At 38.1% G+C, this 20222-nt stretch overlaps 1 protein-coding gene across 1 annotated transcript; it reads left to right on the top strand.

Moving 5' to 3' along the window:
* The first annotated feature begins 853 nt into the window (after positions 1-853).
* LOC106543984 (serum paraoxonase/arylesterase 2) lies at positions 854-13959 on the top strand. The gene is made up of 9 exons (XM_014060107.2): positions 854-988; positions 4779-4849; positions 7360-7415; positions 8250-8415; positions 9262-9388; positions 10292-10495; positions 11503-11584; positions 11993-12121; positions 13151-13959. Exons 1-9 carry the CDS (start codon positions 912-914, stop codon positions 13307-13309), a joined length of 1071 nt encoding a protein of 356 aa, XP_013915582.2. The 5' UTR covers positions 854-911; the 3' UTR covers positions 13310-13959.
* The last annotated feature ends 6263 nt before the right edge of the window (positions 13960-20222 follow it).

Genomic DNA, 20222 nt, shown 5'->3' with positions numbered 1-20222 from the left:
CCACAATAAAGGGCCCATAAAGCACTCAAACCCCTCCTTAGCACCCAGCAAGGTGCACTACCCCAAATTAATTTTTAAGATTGCTTAAATTAAAAATAACAAGTTGGGAAGTTGTTATTCCACAAACACTATTCTTAAACATTGCAATTCTGATGCCTTTTTATGATTTGGAGGGTAAGATGGCTGCAGCCGAGTCCTCTTTTTGAAAAGTGCTCACCCGCCTTTAAAAAAAAATAATCAAGAAGTTGCAATACCCATTGTCCTAGAAATTCAGCTTATTATAGATGGATTTTTTTTCATCCTCCAGAATTATCATTGTGGTAAACAAATATTCCTGAGGGACATTTCAGTTGCCACCCTGGCTGTCTCTGCACATGGGACTCAGGAAGATCATCTTGTCTTGACCTCAATCGATAAGATGTCCCTAGAGGCAGCATCATGGCTGCAACACATTCTAGGAAGTACAGTGTGATAAAACATGTTTGTTCCGAGGTGTGAAAAGAGCCCCAAACTAGACTGGGGAATCGGGGGTGAAGGGTGGGGGGAAATAGCCCAGTAGGAGATAGAGGGAAGCTGTTTTTTCTTTTAAAAAAAATAAAACTGCGTCAATACGTCGCCAGGAGTCTGAGGGCCACGATTCCAGAAGGTCTTCATATTTACCTTACCTTGGAGAAAGCAGCAATTCTAGGAAACTTTTTAAGCGCCCGCCCCAGCTCTCCCGGCTCCGGTGGTGATTGGTGTAGAAAGATGGACTTGGGAGTGTCCCTCGGGGCGTTCTCTTGGCGGAGGGCGGCGCTCCGGTGTTGGTTCTTCAATATCACGCCAAGCGAGAGCTACGGGACCACATTTCTTCTCGGAGCTCGCCGGTGGATGGTCCTTTCGTCTCGTGAGTACCGGAATCAGGCTGCACCATGGGGAAGATGATGCTATTGCTGACGGTCTTCATCATCTTTGGCGCTTTGTTCGTGGAGAGGCTCGTCGTATTTCGGTAAGTATAGCATCGATTTTAACCGGGTTGCTTCGGTATGAAATTGTCTAGATCCTCCGTGCCAATTCCGGCGATTTTCTCCCGTTTGACTTGAGCAGGTTATACGCGTAGATGCAATTTCCCCCGCTCTTTCGTCTTTAGCGCTGCAACCTGTTTGAATACAAGACGCAAGAGTAAATCTCCCATACATTCAATTGGCTTTTCCTTCCAATGCGTTTGTCTTGTTTTTGTGCGTTCTGTGCTTATTTTACTTAGAAGTTAAATCTGAATAATAATGCGGTGTAATGTTTGCTGTGAAATTATTAAGTGGCTTGGAACAAACGTGCGCTTCCTCACCCCCCCCCCACCCCTTTTTTGTTACTCATGTTTTTTTCCAGGACGGCAAGGCAGGTGCAGTTTTCTTCACTTTGTTCTACTATTTATTCTCACAACTTTGCGGGGTAGTTTGTCAATTGAAAAAGAATTTAAAGGTGTCCAGTGAGTTTGGATTTAGTTCTGGGCAATTTATCATTTTAATCCAGGCTTTTAATTGCAGGGGCTTCCCTATAGCTAAAGCCATCTAGATCAGCAGTCACCAATTAGTGTTGGGGGGGGGGGAAATTTAGGTGGTCTGCAGAAAATTGTTTGCATTTTTTATACTGTACTAAATACTATTTATTAATAGTATTTATTGCACTAAATACTTCTACAAAATTCATATTGGTGGTCCACGGGTTTAAAATTATGAATTTGGTGGTCCCTGAGGTCCGAACGTTTGTTGACCCCTGATCTAGATCAATATTTCTCAACATTATTAACATAGTATACCAACACATTGCAATGTTTTAGGTTGAAAATAACTCAGTGATTATTAAAAATAATCTAGTTAAAGAACTGGTTTTACCTGTGATTTCACATGTTTGTAATTATAATATTGTTGACTATTCTTCATACCAGCCCAGCAACAAATCTCATAAGCAGGTATCTATTTTTTTCTGGGTCTGTTGTGGTGTATTTGAAACTATAGCAGAGGTGCTTTTTTCTTTGAAACGCTGTCTGTGGAGTCCGTTCCCCCCCCCCATTACAGAGAGTCTTTCATCATCCTTGCAGCATCCCGTTGTAGACACTGCCCCTGTGTGTAAGGTTGCGGATAGTGTCTACGCACAAAAATCATTTCATGTTTGCAGGGTTTGTTGTTGTTTTTTGACCACAACAATTTTGTTTCTATAGCATTTCAGGTGTGGAAGTACTTATGTAATGTTATTTGCATTTTTTTTCACATTTTGACTTCGGCGGAAATGAAGATGAAGGAATTGTTTTCAGTTTGTTTTTGAGAAATTGGGCTGGACAAAAGTAGCAGCATGGGAGAGCCTTTTATTTAACAACAGTGGCTTGATTTGGGGTGAATTTTGTAATTTTTCTTCTTTAAGTAGTTCTGAGAGGTGTTCCATCCCGGCTGCTGCAGCCAGCTCAAGAGTGTGGCTTTTAATAGCATAATTCAGTATTATTTTTATGTTTTCTTTTTCCTTTGAGAGTTATTCTTTTCCCAATTTCTTCCCCGGATTCGGTGGAGAGGACCATTCCATTCCGGACTCTTGGTGAGTTTCCCATCTGCATTTCTCTGTTTTGGCAGACTATATTGGCTGTTTCACAGTTTTGTTCTTAATAAGCAGGAACATTTATTGCTTTTGCAAAAATGAGTCTCAAATTAATATATTTTGTTTGTGACTAATAAATAATATGCAGGTTTCATACAAGTTTATAAGGGAATGATTATTAAAATTGTTGCTATCTTGGCAGAAAGGCTTAATGCATGCATATTCATCTAAATTCCTGATTATTGAAAAGTGCAATTGCTAATGTAATTTTTATTTCCATTCAGGCTGATCTCCGCTAGACCATCCAGCAAGATTGTCTATGAAATGAGGAAAAAGAAGCAGGCACATGCTTGCATGTGTGCACAATCCTGAACATGGGAGGCCAGATGTGGTTTATTGATATGTGGTTTTCTTGTGCCATTTCATTTATCAGAATGTAATAGCTGGCATTTCACAACTTTACTTTCTACATGGGTTGGGCTTCACTGTTGCCCAGAGCAGGGAATTAATTTGCCTCCAAGAAGGAGTTTACTTCCAGTTTTTAACTGTACAACTAAGCCTGTAAAGCAGCAGCCTTTTCTGGGCAGATAATTATTTTTGCTGGGGATGATAGGAAATTTAGTCTAACAAATAGGGAAGAGAGCCAGTGAGGAAACGCTGTTTGAGCCTACTCTGAGGGGGTGATGGGGAAGAAGCGTGTAAAATGTAGCACATCATCACAAGTCTTAAAGTTGCCAGGTTTGAAGACTTCTGTTCCAGAACTTGGATTCCTTTCTCTGGTGATGCTCATTTGCAACTAGAGCAAGATTCCAGGATCTGGGAGAGATGCTAAGTCGGACATTCCTTCCCCTATGAAAACAAGGGAGCCACTTCAAGCACAAGGTTGCCATTTCTGGGGGAGCATTTCTTCAATTACAGATTCGGAGACATGAACTCAAGGTTAAGATGTCAATTGCTTGCAATTAAAGCACTGTATAATTATGGGGTTCTTTTTCTGCACTTCCCTCCCAAAAGCGAAACTTAAAACTGACAGTCAGAAAGTTTTCCTTGCAGCTTGTGTTGGGAAAACTAATAAACAAAACATTCTACCCTATTGACTGGTGACAGGTATATAAAGGAAAGGAGCCAAATGTCTGTGAACCTAAATTCAATCTTGATGCTTCCCCTGCTGAATGTCCTGTGTGTTTAATAAATATATTTCCTTTCCTACCATCTCCAAATATAGTTCTCTGTTTAATATATCACTGTACTACCAATATTGCATATAGAAGGGAAGCAAGGAGCAATAGAGATTAACACACAGTTGTCACAGTCAAAAGCCAAGTCACTCAAAAAACAAATGTAACCTGCTTTTGTTGCAAATTGTAGAGAAAACGGCAAAGGCAATTTTCTAGATTTATTGAGTTAATATCATTAGGCAAAGAGCATTAACTGGTAACCAGAGTGTGTATGCATAGGAAGAGTCTCGTTTTTTAAAAATTAGCAAAGGTTACTCTATACAAAAGTACCAAAAAATGTAACGCAGTTGTGTTGCTGAGAAAGAAAAGGAATCAGAACAATTAAGTTTGCTTCCTATGAGACACATATGGTTTAACTGTTTGGTTTGGCTGAAATTAATTTTCAAAATTGCTTTTAAAAGCATCGGATTTTTTTCTCCGCTCTTTTAATTCTTTTTTTCTTTTTGCCACAGGAGGGAGCCCGAGCACAAGAGCAAAATGAACTATTCACTTGCATTGAGAATTCCAAAGGCTTTAATTAATGATGTTGATACTAATACTAAGAGCCTTCATGCTTTTATTCTTCATGCTTTTATTCTTTTCCTTGTATACTAATCACATATAATATTATTGAGCATTACTGAACTTTCTATTTGATTTTTTTTATTCTGAATGTTTTAATCTGTTTGATTTTAATTTAATGAAGAGAATTATATGCATTAAGATTATTTTATTTTTTCCCCCCATACAAGTAGGAGAAAGCAGAGCCCAGACTTTTTCAAAAGGGGACAAATCTAGTTTTATTCCTCTGCTTGAAGTGATTTCAGCAAATGTCCCTAAAATCACTGAACTGTAATGAGGAGGTACAGCACAAAACCTGCAAGATTCTGACATCATGGCCAATTTCAATAAAAGTAGTTTTAGATTTGCTGTGTGGTGCGTTGTCCCAATTGTATTTGTATTTTATTTAGCATGTTTTACTGCTTATCCTTGCAGGCAGAAGCTGTTTGCTGACAGAGTAGTGCCCCTCAAGCGCCTTCCCAACTGTGAACTCATTCCAGGAATTGGTAAGTCTGTGGCATATTTGTTTGTTGTTCCTTGTGCATAATAATTGTGCATATGTACATTCACCAATAGCTGGTTATATATTTTCTAAGGAAAACATACAGTTGCTCTGCTTTCTATGCAGTTAGATGTTTACTATATTTTTATTCAAAGATTTCTGCATAGAGGAAAGAGTAAAATGCAGGGGAAACATCCCCCATTAATATTTCCTCATAACTACCGTCTGTGAAATGTCAGCCAAAGCATAAAAATCCCTCTTATGAGCTTTCTGGCTGACTACAGATTTGAAACCAGTTCTCTGAAATCAATCTTCAATTTGAAAATGATGCACAGCCAGGAGTTACACACAAATCAGGCCAATGGTTTGTTCAACTAAATGTCTGTAAAACTAAACTATCATTCAGCAAACCACTTTCTGAGTTGGTTATTGTTTCAATCAGTGCTTGTCCAGCACTTCATGAGTTGGAAATATGACATGCACTGTGCCAGCCTCTGCTATCTGGTAAGCAGCATCCTGTGTCTTATATAAAGTACAGATAGTCCTTGACCTATGACCATAATTGGGACTGTCATTAATTGACACACTCCTTAAGTGAGCCACACCTGATTTTACAACTTTTTGTGGTAGTCATTAAGTGATTTACACATATGTTAACTGAATCCAGCTTCACATTGATTTCGCTGACTGGAAGCCCCTTGGAAAGGTCATAAATGGAAATCAACCACAAAAGTATCTACAGAATAAATGACTTCTGTGCCATTCAGACAATAATTCAAAACAAGAAAGATGAAGCAGGGCTTCAGAAAATGAATCCTTCCCAGGCAAAGATTAAACAAATTCCTTGTGGCCTTTCCTTATTCTGCAGGATCTCCATAGCAACAGAAATTTTGCAACCTTTGGTTGCAGAAAAGGGAACTTACCTTAGGTAGCTTGTTCTCTATCTCTGCAGATAAAAAACACACTTTTCAAAAGAATGAAGTTTTTCTTGCAGCACAGGAATAATTAATTGTGGGTGGGCAGGATGAGATATTCTTGAAAAGACTGAACAAGGTCAGCTGCATTAATTGACTGTATTGGAAGACATATTCTTCTGGAAGAGTTTTCCACTCCTGTATATTTAACAATTTGTTATTAAAATGCTTAATTGCTTTAGCAACAACAAGAGATACCATTAAAAAAAACAAATATGATCAGCAGGCCCAGCCAGCTTTGGCTAGTATATTTAAAGTCACAGTTAGAAGTGAAGTGCATTAAAATTATAACTATAGTTTCTTGAGGTTTATTAATAATTCAAAAGCACTACAATAGCAGTCTCTGTATAGTTAATATATATTTTACTGAGGCAAAGATAAATTACTTTGCAGTGTTTAAGGTATTCTATGGCAATTCACAAGTCCACCTTCATAGGTAGACAGAACATAGAACAAAATTTCCATGTAAATCACTTTTAGCTCTTGGTTGCTGATTTACCCTTCCTGAAACTCTTGCCTTGCCCAACCTAAATTTGGAGTTCTTCTATTAATTTCACAGTGTATTATAAGCAAATACAGTTTAAAATCTCCTAGTTTCTGATCTGTTTTACAATCCCTGAAGGAATAAAGAGAATTCCTGGCTTGATTTTTCCCCGATAATTTAAGCAAAATACATTCATGTTTTTGCTCACCCCCTTCAAGTCTTTGAGATCCAGTAAGCCATTAGTTACCTGCCTTCACAGGTGTATGCATGCGCCCACATGCAAAACCTACACTCATGTTTGCAAAAGCTGGGAAGCCACCACACTTGCACAACAGCTGTATGGTGTCGTCATTAAAGCTTCCTTGATACATTAATAAAGCTACATTAATATGTAAGAAGGAAAGCAGCACTGCAGATCAGAGATGGGTTGCTAATTTTTGTACCACTTGTTTGGGCACTCTTGCGTGCGCAATGCTTCTGGCTGGGTGGGTGGGTGGAGCCTCTGGGCTGATCCAGCAGCAACCCACCTCTGCTGGGGATGTCTTGCAATCACAACTTCATGAGGGAGACAGTCAGACAGTGACACACTTGGACTGCTCTGGTTTCAGTACAGCTAGTTCTCAACTCAAACAGTTCAGTTAGTGACCATTCAAAGTTACAAAGCACAGGAAAAAAAATGACTTACGACTATTTTTCACTCTTATGACCATTGCAACATCCTCATGATCATGTGATCAAAATTGAGATGCCTGGCTATTGTTTGATATCTTACGATTGCCGTGTCCAGGGGTCATGTGATCACTTTTTGGGACCTTCTGACAAGCAAAGTCAAGGGGGAAGACAGATTCACTTAACAACCATGTTAGTAATTTTACAACTACAATGACGCACTGAACAATTGTAGCAACAAAGGTTGTAAAATGGGGCAAAACTCACTTAACAACTGCAACATAAAATTTGGGTTCAGTTGTGGACTACCTGTATCTATATTCTCCCCTGAATTAGGACTTTGTTTGAATATCTCCAATAAACACACTTTCTCTTTTTCATTTGCAGACAATGGAGCAGAAGATATTGACATACTTCCTAATGGATTGGCTTTCTTCAGCTCTGTAAGATGTCATTGGTGTCTTGATTTCCCTCTATTCCTCCAGTGTAAAAAGTTATGCCCATTATGGATTAACTTTAAGGTTGTCAGAATGGGTTCAATCAGACTCAATTTCCTAATACTCATGAGGTTCCCTGGATTGCATCTCTGCCTTTGACTTGGATGACAAGGGGATGTGAATTCTAAGCAGTGGGTGGAGCCAAGATAAATATATAAGCAGGGAACATTTATTGAGGAGCTAGAGAAAAGAAAAATGAGGTGCAGTAGTCTCTAGATATGCTAGCTTGTATAAACTATTAGAGCATGCTTGAAGCAAATGTGGCTTTGGTTGCTTTTTGCACTAGCCAAAAACTTGGTTTTTGACAACAAAGGTGTCAAAACTAACCAACAGTTTTACGATGTTTGCTGCATGTGATTGATACATATTTGTGGCTAATAATTTAGGAATCACTTTCTTTTACCAAAAGTCATTATATGAAAGACAAAACTGATCAAGGCTTTTACGGTAACAATTGTTATACAGAAAACTGGAGAAAATTGTGCACTATTCTGAATTAGGACAATCCAGGAGAAATAATTATTCTGCTAGGTTAGATTACATTACAGTAACCTAAATATGAGGTTAACAGAACATGTCCTGTTGTAGCTAGACTATCTGGGAAAGAGCAGGTTGGAATATCAGCTGAACTATTGCAAAAATACCTTTGGACTTTGCATTCATTTTTGTTGTGCTTCAGGTAAAAGGTGTCAAAACACATGGGAAATCCTTAATCTCAGCAATTTTGATAGAATATTGATTGTCATTTGACCAAAATTCATCTTTCATTTCAATTTCAAGGGCCTGAAATATCCTGGTTTGAAAACCTTTGAACCTCATAAAGGAGGGCATATATTACTGATGAACCTAATGTCAGAAAGTCCTCGTCCAGTTGAACTGAAGATTGAAGGTGGATTTGATATAGATACTTTTAATCCTCATGGGATCAGTTTATATACGGAAAGGAGTAAGTAAAGGAACTTTTTTGCGTGACCCTAATTTTCTTCTTGTTAGCTTTGCAGCTTGAGTGGATTATACATTGATTAGAGTTAGCCTTGGTTGGTGATCATGATCTTGGCTTTGCCAAAAGTAGAGGCAAAATATTCCTCATTGCATATATCTGGTACAGAGAGTCCTCAGCTTATGAACAGTTGCTTAACAACTGTTTGAAATTATGATGGACCCAGAACAGATGTTTGCAGCCCATAATGCACTTCTGGTCATGGTAAAATGTCATTCTACCTCACTCCCCCACGATCATATGACTGCATTTTGGGTACTTGGCAACTGATTTGTCTTTGCAATATGCCCCAAGATCATGTGACTATGATTTGCAACTTTTTTTCAAGTTTCTAGCCAAAATAAATCATTCAGAAGCACAAATTTGGATTTACAGCTGCAACATTTGCTTAATCATCGTGGATTACTTAATAACTGCTGTGATTCACTTAACAATTGCCAAAGTGTTATAACATCAGGTCCAGCCAAATAGGAGCCTAGACGTATGCCCTACAACCAGCAACCCAGCAGAAATTATGATATGCCTCCTAATACGTTATGCCTTTTTTCAGGAAAACGTTAAGGGGGCTTTTTCATTTTGGTGGTTTGTAGTTCCACCTCTACTAAGGGTTAGAAGAGATTTAGAGTAGCATGAAGAAAAAAGAAGAAATTATATCCATCATACTAATAGATTCACTAGGTGACTGAAACACTGACAGTTACTTTAGCTTATTACTTGAATACTTGGAAAACTACATGTTTATGTTATGATTGTGAATTGTGTTAACTTTGCTCAAATATTCATATTTTCTAGATGACAGCATATATCTCTTTGTGGTTAATCATCCAGAAGGCAACTCAGCAGTGGAGATATTTCAATTTTTTGAGGAAGAAAGATATTTGCTGTACTTAAGAACTGTCACTAATGAGCTCCTATCAAGGTATATTAGGGAAAAAATATTTTAAGTATGTGTTGTGATTGGAAAGGGGAAAAGGGAGTATCTGGAAAAGGATTGAAAGGAATATGAAATGATGAGTTGATATGAAATAGATACATGCATAATGACAGCTCATAGCAATCAAACAAATGTCAATAAAATTAAAAAAATGTAAAAAAAAGATAAAGGATGTGAAAATAATATGTTCAATAAAACGTTATTTTAGTGCTAGTACATTTAGCAGTGTGCATAGAAAGTAAAAAAAAAACAACCCCAAAAGTTTGTAGTCCCGATAAATATTGTAAGATAAAGTAAGAGTCAGGTTGATTCCTTATTAGTTGCTACAATGTGAACCTAAAGCAAATTACATATTGTAAAAAACAATTACTTAGGAATACGTTGTGTCACAAAACTTCCAAATGGTGCTGAGGAGGGCAGGCAGAGCTGAATGTATTAATTCAGAAGTGGGAATCTAACATTTGAGACTACTGAGGAAATATTTACAACATGCCTGCCTTACTCAGTGTTGTGAAGTTTCTGTTGGCATGCTAAATCATCTCCTTCATGTTACATTCTATCATCCTCAGACAAAGAGACAATTTATATCAGAATATAATGTTTTCTTAATAGACTATTACACTCAATTTCACCTTTAGGATTTTGGGGGAATATATTCATTTGGACCCTTTATGAGTACTTACCTTTTGTAACAATATTTACTCTTAAATATTTTTTTCTGCAAACCACAAAGCCAGATAGAGCCTATCAAGTAGATCTGTGTTCTTGGGTTATGTTTAGACGACAAAATAGTTTCGGTGCAATTGAGCAAATTTCATAAGAAATTTTAAAAAGTAACTAATGCAACTTTATAACATTATGTTTTATATTTTTCATTTTTGTCTTAAGTGTCAACGATATTCTCGCTGTGGGCCCTGAGCATTTCTATGCCACCAATGACCGTTACTTCCGTTCAGAGACTGTTTCGGTATATGTGGAGATGTTTTGGGGTTTGTCCTGGACAAATGTTGTGTACTATAGCCCAAAGAAAGTTAAAGAAGTAGCATCAGGATTTTACAGTGCCAACGGCATTAATATGTCACCAGATGGGAAGTAAGTTTTTTTTTTTTAAATAACTCAGTTCTTCCTTAATTTAATTCGCTATGACATTGGGCTTTCCTCATTGAGTTTGAGAACACATAATATATTTGTATTTAAGTTTATTTATATGCCGCCCTTTTCCCTGGGGGGGCTCAGGGCGGCTTACAACTTAAAAAAAAGGGGGGGAACAAACTTTTAACATATAGAACAATACATCATTAAAACACAACATTCATACCATTTGGGCAGGTTGCAATCTTTAGCCCCAGGCCTGACGGGATAGCCAGTTTTTAAGGGCTGTGCGGAAGGTTTGGAGGGTGGTGAGGGTACGAATCTCCAGGGGGAGATCGTTCCATAGGGTCGGAGCTGCCACCGAGAAGGCCCTCCTCCTATAATTGAGTTGTGAAGGTTTTTTTTTTTAAAAAAAAAAATCTAATCAATATTGCTTAACTTTATCAAAAAAGGTTGACTAGGTGATGTTATCCATTGTGGTTTTGGTTAGTTAACAGGCAACAAATGATGTTCCTCAAAATTAATCTCTTTTTTAAAATTGATGTTTTAAGTGGGAAAAAGCTAGCAATATAGTTGGATGGTTTCCCTAATCTAGTGCAACCTGTAGCCTTCTAAATATATTGAATTACAACTCCTGTAATCTTGAGTCAACACGATCATGTTAGGACAGACTTCCTTAAAAGAAATCAGAGTGGTAATAATAAAATAAAATTTGTTTTAGGAATCATTTTAAAAGATGTGATTAGAATGTACTGGAAATATGGAAATACAATTTTCTTACCGTAAAACGTAATAGTAGGCTATTCCACAGGGCGGGGGGCACAGTGGAAAAGTGTCTTCTCCCAACCACACCAGCCTTCAACTCATTTATACCAAATGATTTTATAGTTGGCCATTTTATCAGATTCTCTTTAATTGATTATTTTTCCTTTTGGGACGGGGGTATAGAATTAAGGTCAAATAATTTACAAATAAAATAAGTAAAATTAACAATATTTCATTTCAAGGTTTATCTACGTTGCTGATATTTTGGATCATAGCATTCGTGTCTTTCAAAAAATGTCTAATATGAATTTATCTCCTGTGAAGGTAAGTTTGGTTTTCTTTGGTTCAAATCAAAGACTGATATTCTTTATATCTGAAACAAAAGTTAGATCTTGAATTTTTTTTTAATGTAAGCACTCTTCTATGACATATTATATATTTCTCTGAATATGTAACTTCTGATAATCCTGTGAATTTATACTATTGGCATTTGGTAAGTTTATGACCAAATACTGGTAACTCAGGATCACTAACAGAATTGGGCCTTTTGTGACTAGAAGAGTTATAATTCAGGGCCAATTAGGAAGGATACATATTTCCTGACTACATATGGTATCTAGAACAATGGGAAGATGCTTTTAGAATAAGTGGGGGGGGGGGGAATTGATAAAATTGTGCAGCAAATGTCTTGTATTTTCTTTCTAACCTAATGGTTTTGTTTGTTCATTGTAGGTCCTGAAATTGGAGACTATCCTTGATAACATATCAGTTGACCGTACAACTGGAGATCTCTGGTTAGGATGTCATCCCAATGCTGCAAAACTCCTTTCTTATGATCCAAAGAATCCCCCTGGCTCAGAGGTCAGTAAGAATTATTTTTACAAGGTACACTATAATTTTTCAACCAGAGTGAATATGGGTAGTCCTCAAGATACAACAGCTCATTTACGACCCTTCAAAGGCACGTCACTGAAAAAGGTGAACTGTGACAATTTTTCACACAACCATTGCAGCATAATCACGTGATCAAAATTCAGACAGTTAGCAACTGACCCGTGTTTATGACGGTTTGCAATGTCCCAGGATCATTCACCTTTTGTGACCTTCTGACAAGCAAAGCCAATGAGGAGATTCCCTTAATAACCATGTTACTAACTTTTAACAACTACAGTGATTCACTTAACAATTGTGGCAAGAAAGGTTGTAAAATGGGGCAAAACTCACTTAACAAATGTCTTTCTGGCAACATAAATTTTGGTTTCAATTATTGGTACAAAAAATCCTACAGGCTATTTGAACAAGATCAAAATGCTTCTTTAAATAGAACAAGAAAAATTTCAGAAGAGTTGCATTCAACCAGTCTAGCAGGTATCTTATTCCATGTATCGGACATTACCAGAATTCACGAACTCAAAGCAGTGTTTGCAACATTTTTGCCAGAAATCAACTATTACTTTCAGTTTCTAGCAAAAAATGTCCATTAAGCAATGGGTTTGCTTAATGATGGCCACATTTGTTTAACAAGCACCGCAAAAAAATAATAATTATAAAAACTATAGAGCCATATGACCGTCATGACTTACAACCAAAACTACAGGCTCTGTTCAGGTCATATGTTGAGGATTACCTCTTCATCATGAAACATGGATGAGAAACATGAGAACCTCTTTTTACAATGAAGTAAGGGATCATAACTGAAATGTTTTGAAACTATGTTACTATTTTTGTAATTCATACTAGAGCATCTGTTTTATTTAGTCTTCTGGTGTTTCTTAATTATTATCTTTTTAAACAGGATGCATAGCAGAGTGGTAAGTTCTAGCAGGATTCTTATTAGCCAAAGGTTTATGCAAGAATCTGGCTAATTGATTTCTGTTTGATTTCTTCCAGGTCCTTCAGGTCAAAGATATCCTTTCTGACAAACCCCAAATCAATCAAGTGTATGTGGATGATGGGACAATCATCCAAGCAAGCTCAGTTGCTATCATGTTTAACCAACACCTCATCATTGGCACTGTGTTTCAAAAAGCTCTTTATTGCCACCTGTAATTGGCACTCCCATGAGCTTTGTCTCAGATGAGCCATTCAGTGACAATAGTCATTGTCACTGAAATCTGAGCCAAGCTTTCTGACAGATGTGGTCTGTCATAGTAAACTTTGACTTGCATTACCATAAAAATTAGCACAAATATTGTTGTATTCACATAAATCTATAGAATAATATAACCTCAAAAAATACCTGCTGTTACTGATTATTCTGTCCTGAATTACTGCTTATAATTCAGGTTTGATGAATAAAAACCTGATGATCTCAGGTTTCAAATCCATGTTATCCAGTCCATTTATCTAAAAGTTATAACCACATATATCTAGCAGTTATCCAAAATATGAGAGATCAGGCATATATTCCTGTCATATCTGAGGAGCTGCCTTGCCCCAATTTGCCTATGCCTTTTGGCCTTCTAGGCGGTATTAAAACCTGGGTTTGCCTTGAAGCCCTGAAGGAGAATACTGGAGATGGTTTATGAGCTGAGAAGATCTTACTCCTGTGCCATCCAACTCCTGGGTTCTAGTTTTTTTTATATAACTTTAAAAAAAATTGTTTTTTATATTGATCTTTTTACTATTTGTAAGCTGCCGAGAATCACTGTACTGGTGAGATGGGCAACATAAGCATTTAATAAAAATTTAAAAAAAACCACCTTTTGTCTTTATTTATTTCTCACTGTTTCCAATAGTGTAAAAAACCTATAGCAAATGCAATTTCATTAGTTTCAAAGTTACGGTATCTCTATCTTGCTTGCTGGAACTGGGAACCAAATGGATTATGTTTCTCCACTGATGGTATTTATCATTCAAGGCAGATTTAAACCATTTCCAACCAGAAACAGAATGATGGTAGTTTGTTTACATCATATTTCAGTTTTATGAAGTAGCAGTGATTGCTAGTTAATCTAGAATGGTTTCATAAATTCGCCTTTCTCTTTCTAGGCTAATTTGAATATTCTTCTCTGGTAAATATAATTGCCCGATAAAGAGCCAAGGATCAATCATAATGTAGTTCAGAAATTACTTGGAAGTATAACTCTGCTCATGGCTCTGATAGACTTTGCTTTGATGGTCTTTGTCTCTTACATGCATTATTTAATTATGTTGCTGGCCAACTCATGTATTAAAAGAAAGCCTCTGGATGAGGCTGCACTGGTTTCACAGTTTTATAACACTCTCATATATTTAAGCCATTTTTGTGGCTAAACTATCTCCATTCTCCTAAAATGCTGCCATGTTGTGGCATGAATATTTTGTGCTGCCAATATCTGCTACTGAAATGTAGGAAAAGATTTTATAACAAGTACACAAAAACTTTCACATTTGGTCCTACCTCTGTGGAGTTCCTGAAATGCAACTATTTCTGATATTTTTTTTAATGAACAGTTCAGTTTCAAATTAGCTGCCAGTAGTAACTGATGCCCCGAAACAATAAAATACCCCCTCCAAGTTTAGTATACCCACCCAACATCATTTAATTATTCCACTCAAAATCTTGCACTTTTCCACTGTCAGTGTCTTAAGACATCTGCAGCTCTATTTAATCATTCTTGCATTGAATGTTGATGGGTCAAAATACTCTCTCAACAACAAAAAGTGGGCAGAAGGCAGAGAGATGGTGAGAATATCTTCTTGCTTTATAGTAATCTCCCAATTTTGTTTTCAGACACTTGTTTTCTATTGATTTTTCAGTACCCTTCTTTTAATTCTGAAATTCTTCTTGATAATACTAGCCTAGTCAGGAATTAATTTTTTTTATAAAAAAAAGCTTCACTACATATTACTACACTTTCAAAGCATTTTGGTAACCAATCTGAAGTACATCCATACTCTGGCCCCAGCTACACCTTAATCCATAATTTAATAAACAAAAGGAAGTTAGTTAGCTATACTTTCACATGTTGCAAACCCTCTACTGTTTCCAACTAAATTGAAAAGCAATCAGTTATTACTAACATGCATTTGAGTTTCAAATTTGTGTTACCTCTAGGTGGACCAAGGATTCTAATCCTATCTTACATTTTTGTACTGTCAAGTTTAATTGTGATGTGGGAACAAACAAAATGCTAAGTTCAAAATTATTTTAAAACCATTAAAGGGTTGGCTTGTGATCCTTTGTTAATAGCCAAGGATGGTGATTTATGTCTTCCAGGCATATATACAGCTCTTAATGCTGTTGTAAATGAAAGTTCCTTTTAAAAGCTAGCTTCAAAGTTTCTGGTGAAAAAAAGAGTTAATAAATGAGACACCATTTGCTTTATTTCTTTTTAGTTACTCTTTGTTCATACATCATTTAATACAGTATTTTTTTCTTTAGATTTAGATTTTTTTTAAAGGAATTCATTGGCTTTATCTAAGCATAGTGTTCCCCCCCATTCACTTTTCCTTTGGGTATTAGTTTTGCAATCATTCTCATTCATTCTTTGTGATTCTAATTAATGTGCTTTTTTCATACTGTTTTTGCATTCAGCCTCTACTCAGTCTTGATTCTCTTATGTTGAAGCACACATGCTCCCATTCCTATTGCATTCCACTTATCTTTATGGTCATGGCATACCCTTAGCTCTCTCCTATATAATGTGGGCAGATGCATATTTCTATTGGCAGACATGTCTGTTGTTTTTTAAATGTTTATTTCTCTTTACCTTTCTCTTATCTTTTGTGGATCTTAAAATGCTTCTACCTTTGTTTCTCATTTCCAATACCTGTTCTGCCAAGAAGCACACATTTACTGACTAATCCATTCAGCCTTGTGTGACTAGGTGGTTTACATTTCAGTTCATCATATATACAATCCATTATGAGAACAAACTTATTAAAGCTTTAGATCACCAATTCCCGTATAACTTTTTTGCTAGCCTTTTATTTGCTCCATTTTTTTTCCTGCTTTTGATGGATTTTTATAAATCCAAACATGCATATTCCCCAGGTCATGTGGATAATTGCCCAGTCAGAGTTCCTACTCAGCAGGGGCAGCTGTGTCAAGAAGGCAATTGTGACCCTGCTATGGAAGCTCTGACCTTTTATTACGCATCACATTGCCCAGTGCATGCAGAAAAGGGGCTTGGGATTTCTGGGTCAGAACCACCATTTTGATATATCAGAATAATAGAATTGGAAGCCACCTTGGAGATCTTCCAGTCCAGGCCCTTGCTCAAGCAGGAGACCCTATACCAGTGATGGCCAACCTTTTTGTCATTGCATGCAGAAAGCGCATATGTAGCCCCCACACATGCACGCACCCATAATGCAATGTGTGCATTATAACCCCCGCGCCTCCGCCCATTCACGTGACCCCGGCATTCACCCTGTGCAAGCACCGACACCCCCGTCCCATTTTGGGTGTAATAGACCTCCCTTCAGCCTCCTGGGAGCAAAAACAGGTCGCTCTGTTCTCCCATGCTCTCTCCCACCCCCGCACATATATGCATGACCTCCCACCTGCTGTGCATACATGTGCATCTCCCGCATGCTCCCTCCCCCATGCATGCATGGCAGAGACCCAAAAAATAAGCTGGCTGGCAGGAGGCACGCACACATTCACAGTGGACCTGAGCTGGGGCAATGGCTTGCATTTTATTATCATTTATTATTTTATTATCAAAATTTATATGCCGCCCAATCCCGAAAGATTCCGGGCGGCTTACAAAAGAAGTCTGTCTTTCCCCTCCCTTCAATTGTGAGCCGCCCTGAGTCCCCCCAGGGAAAAGGGCGGCATACAAATAAAGTATATATAAAGAAAAAAAAGAGAAAGAAAAAAAACAAGAAAAAAGACAGTTTAAAAACACAAAACCACATGCATTCATTCTAATCGGGGCTGGACCTGAACAGTGAGGTCAGCAGCCCCAGGCCTGCCGGAAAAGCCAGGTTTTTACAGCTTTCCTGAAGGCCATGAGAATGGGTAAGGTCCGGATCTCTGGGGGTAGCTGATTCCAAAAAGTCAGAGCAGCCACAGAAAAGGCTCTCCTCCGGGGGTCCGCCAGCCAACACTGTCTGGCTGACGGCATCCGAAGGAGGCCCAATCTATGGGATCTTACTGGCCGCTGGGAGGTATGTGGCAGTAGGCGGTCTCGAAGTTACGCTGGCCCACAGAGAGGGCTCAGCATGCCACCTGTTGCATAGGTTTGCCATCACAGCCCTATACCACTTTAGACAAGTGGTTGTCCAAAAGCTCCAGTGATGGAACACCCACAATCTCTGAAGACAAAATGTTCCACTGGTTAATTGTTCTCACCATTGGAATGTTTCCCCTTAATTTCAAGTAGTTTCTCTCCATGTTCAGTTTTCATCCATGGCTTCCTGTCCTGTCTTCAGGTGTTTTGGGGAATAGGTTGACCCCTTCTTAATTGTGTCAAATATTGGAACACTGCTATCAGGTCACTCCTAATAATTAATTTCATTATACTAAACATATCGTATTTTTTGGAGTATAAGACACACCTTTTTCCCTCAAAAAAGAGGCTGAAAATCTGGGTGCATCTTATACACTGAATGCAGCATTTTTGGCCTCCTGAAACACCGCCCCCTTCACCAAAATGGCTGTGCATACCTTGTAGGAGGCTTTCAGATATTTCCTGGGGGCTTGGGAGGGCAGAAATAAGCAAAAAATGGCCCGTATTTTGCTCAATTTCCCCTTTCTCCCGCCCCCAGCTCATTCTATAAGCTTCCTAATGCCCCCCCTTTTTTTTTTGACAAAAAAACGGGCTCATTTTTTGCTCATTTTTGCCCCCCCCCCAAACACTCTACAAGCATCCTAAAGGCTATTCATGCCCTTTTTTTGGGGAAAAAAAGCGGGACCGTTTTCACATAAAACAGGCTGTTTTGGGGAGGTTTGCAGAGTGCAAAACTTTTTTTTTATTTGCCTCTTCAAAACTTTGGTGCGTCTTATACTCCCGTGCGTCTTATACTTCGAAAAATACAGTACTCAATTCCTGCAACCATTCTTCAGAGGAATTGATTCACACGAATCGAAATTCATATTTTGATTCCCCCTCTTTCATGCAGTGTGTGTAATGTAGTGGTGAATTTAACAGAACAATATGCTCACCTAGTTCTATTCCAATTCTAATTCTGGTGGAGAATGGTGCCCTCTACTGGACAAAGATAAGCAGAGGTTTTTCTGCAGGAATGTAATATGTTGAATTTGATCTCTTTTTATAGACTTTCTATAGACTTCTTTTTATACAGAAAAGCTAAGTGTACAAGTGCAAAATGCATTTCTAAGGACAACAGAACCATTTTCATTTGTAAATGAAATCACCATGACCTTTTAATATTACTTGGGGGTGGTTAAATGCACTTAATAAATGCCCTTAACTTGCCCTTAATAACAGCGCAAACATGGCCTACTAACTCAGTTTTGCACTTTCTGTTCTCTTCCTCTTCTTTCCAACCCTATGAGTATGATAGTTTAAATTTTCCTCAGCTGTATCTCTTTGTAGATATTTTGTCCCTTGCTTGCCATAGTTCAAGAGCAATATCAAAGCATGTGAGATCTGCTGGATGCTTGGAACAGAGACAATAGAAAACAAAGCAAGAATTGGTGATCAGAACAGCTCATTTCAAGATAGTTTAGCTTTCTGTTGATTCTATGATGCGTAGGCAACAATTGAACTCTTTTGTAAGAGAAAAGTCCTGATGGAAAAATGAATTCTACTTATTTGTTTTATAAAATTTATTGGCTGCCCTTCCTATAATACTTTTATTGCTTTTTTTTTTTTACTGTCCATTGCCTTAAAAAAAAACAGTTACAACTGAGTTGCTTGTAATTGCAATCTTGAATATTTCTGTTTTATTCCCACCCCCCACCCTGTTAGATAGGCAACAATATGTTCAACCATAAATGATCGGTGTCTATTAAGTATAAAAGGAAAAACCAAGGTCCATTGACATGGTAGCTGGTTATACAATGATTATGTAATTAGCCTGATAGTTGTTTTTTTTAAAAAAAAGGATTGCAAGAACCCTGTTATCTCCACTCCATAGGACAACTGGAATTAATTCAGTGATAGCAAACCTATGACATACATGTCAAAAGTATCATGCCACATGTTGGGTGACATGCCAGCATTCAAAAAGCTCCAACAATTAATCTAGAAAGCACACACTGTTGTCCAATTCTTGGAGGTATGGAGGCAAACTAGAACCTCCAAAAATTTCATGGGAATGGGGCATGATTTTTACCCACAAATCCTAAAAGATTGTAGACATTTTCTGAAGAAAAAAAAAGGCAAGAATTCCTGGAGGAGCAGCATGCTTTTAGCTCAAGATTGAAGTTCATTTTCTTTTCCATTATGGATAGAATTACCTACATTTCAGCCTGGATTATTTCTGTAACTTGGGTAAGATGATGACTATACACTTCAAAATGACCAATTCAGCTGATGATTTTTGTGATTTTGTGATTTTATTGAGATTTGTAGGCCGCCCTTTTCCCTGAGGGGACTCAGGGCGGCTCACACAAAATCGGGGAAGGGGAGATACAGACAATAACAAAGACACATATAATAAAAACAGTAACCAACATGCATTCATCATTCGGGAGGGGCAACTATCTTCATCCCCAGGCCTGACGGGCTAGCCAGTTCTTCAAGGCTGCGCGGAAGGCCTGGACGGTGGTGAGGGTACGAATCTCCACGGGGAGTTCGTTCCAAAGGGTCGGGGCGACTACTGAGAAGGCCCTCCTCCTTGTAGTTGCCAGCCGACACTGGCTGGCCGATGGAATACGGAGGAGGCCCAATCTGTGTGATCTTATTGGTCGCAGGGAGGTAATTGGCAGAAGGCGGTCTCTCAAGTATCCAGATCCACTACCATGTAGGGCTTTATGGGTGATTAACAGCACCTTGAAGCGCACCCGGAAGTCGACAGGCAGCCAGCGCAGCTCGCGGAGGATAGGTGTAATGTGGGTGAACCG

This window comes from Thamnophis sirtalis, unplaced genomic scaffold (assembly GCF_051295495.1).
Source record: "Thamnophis sirtalis isolate CommonGarterSnake01/CBP01778 unplaced genomic scaffold, rThaSir2_p1.2 scaffold_4, whole genome shotgun sequence".
In the NCBI taxonomy this organism is placed as follows: Eukaryota; Metazoa; Chordata; class Lepidosauria; order Squamata; family Natricidae; genus Thamnophis; species Thamnophis sirtalis.
This window is presented reverse-complemented; position numbering and strand designations above follow the sequence as displayed.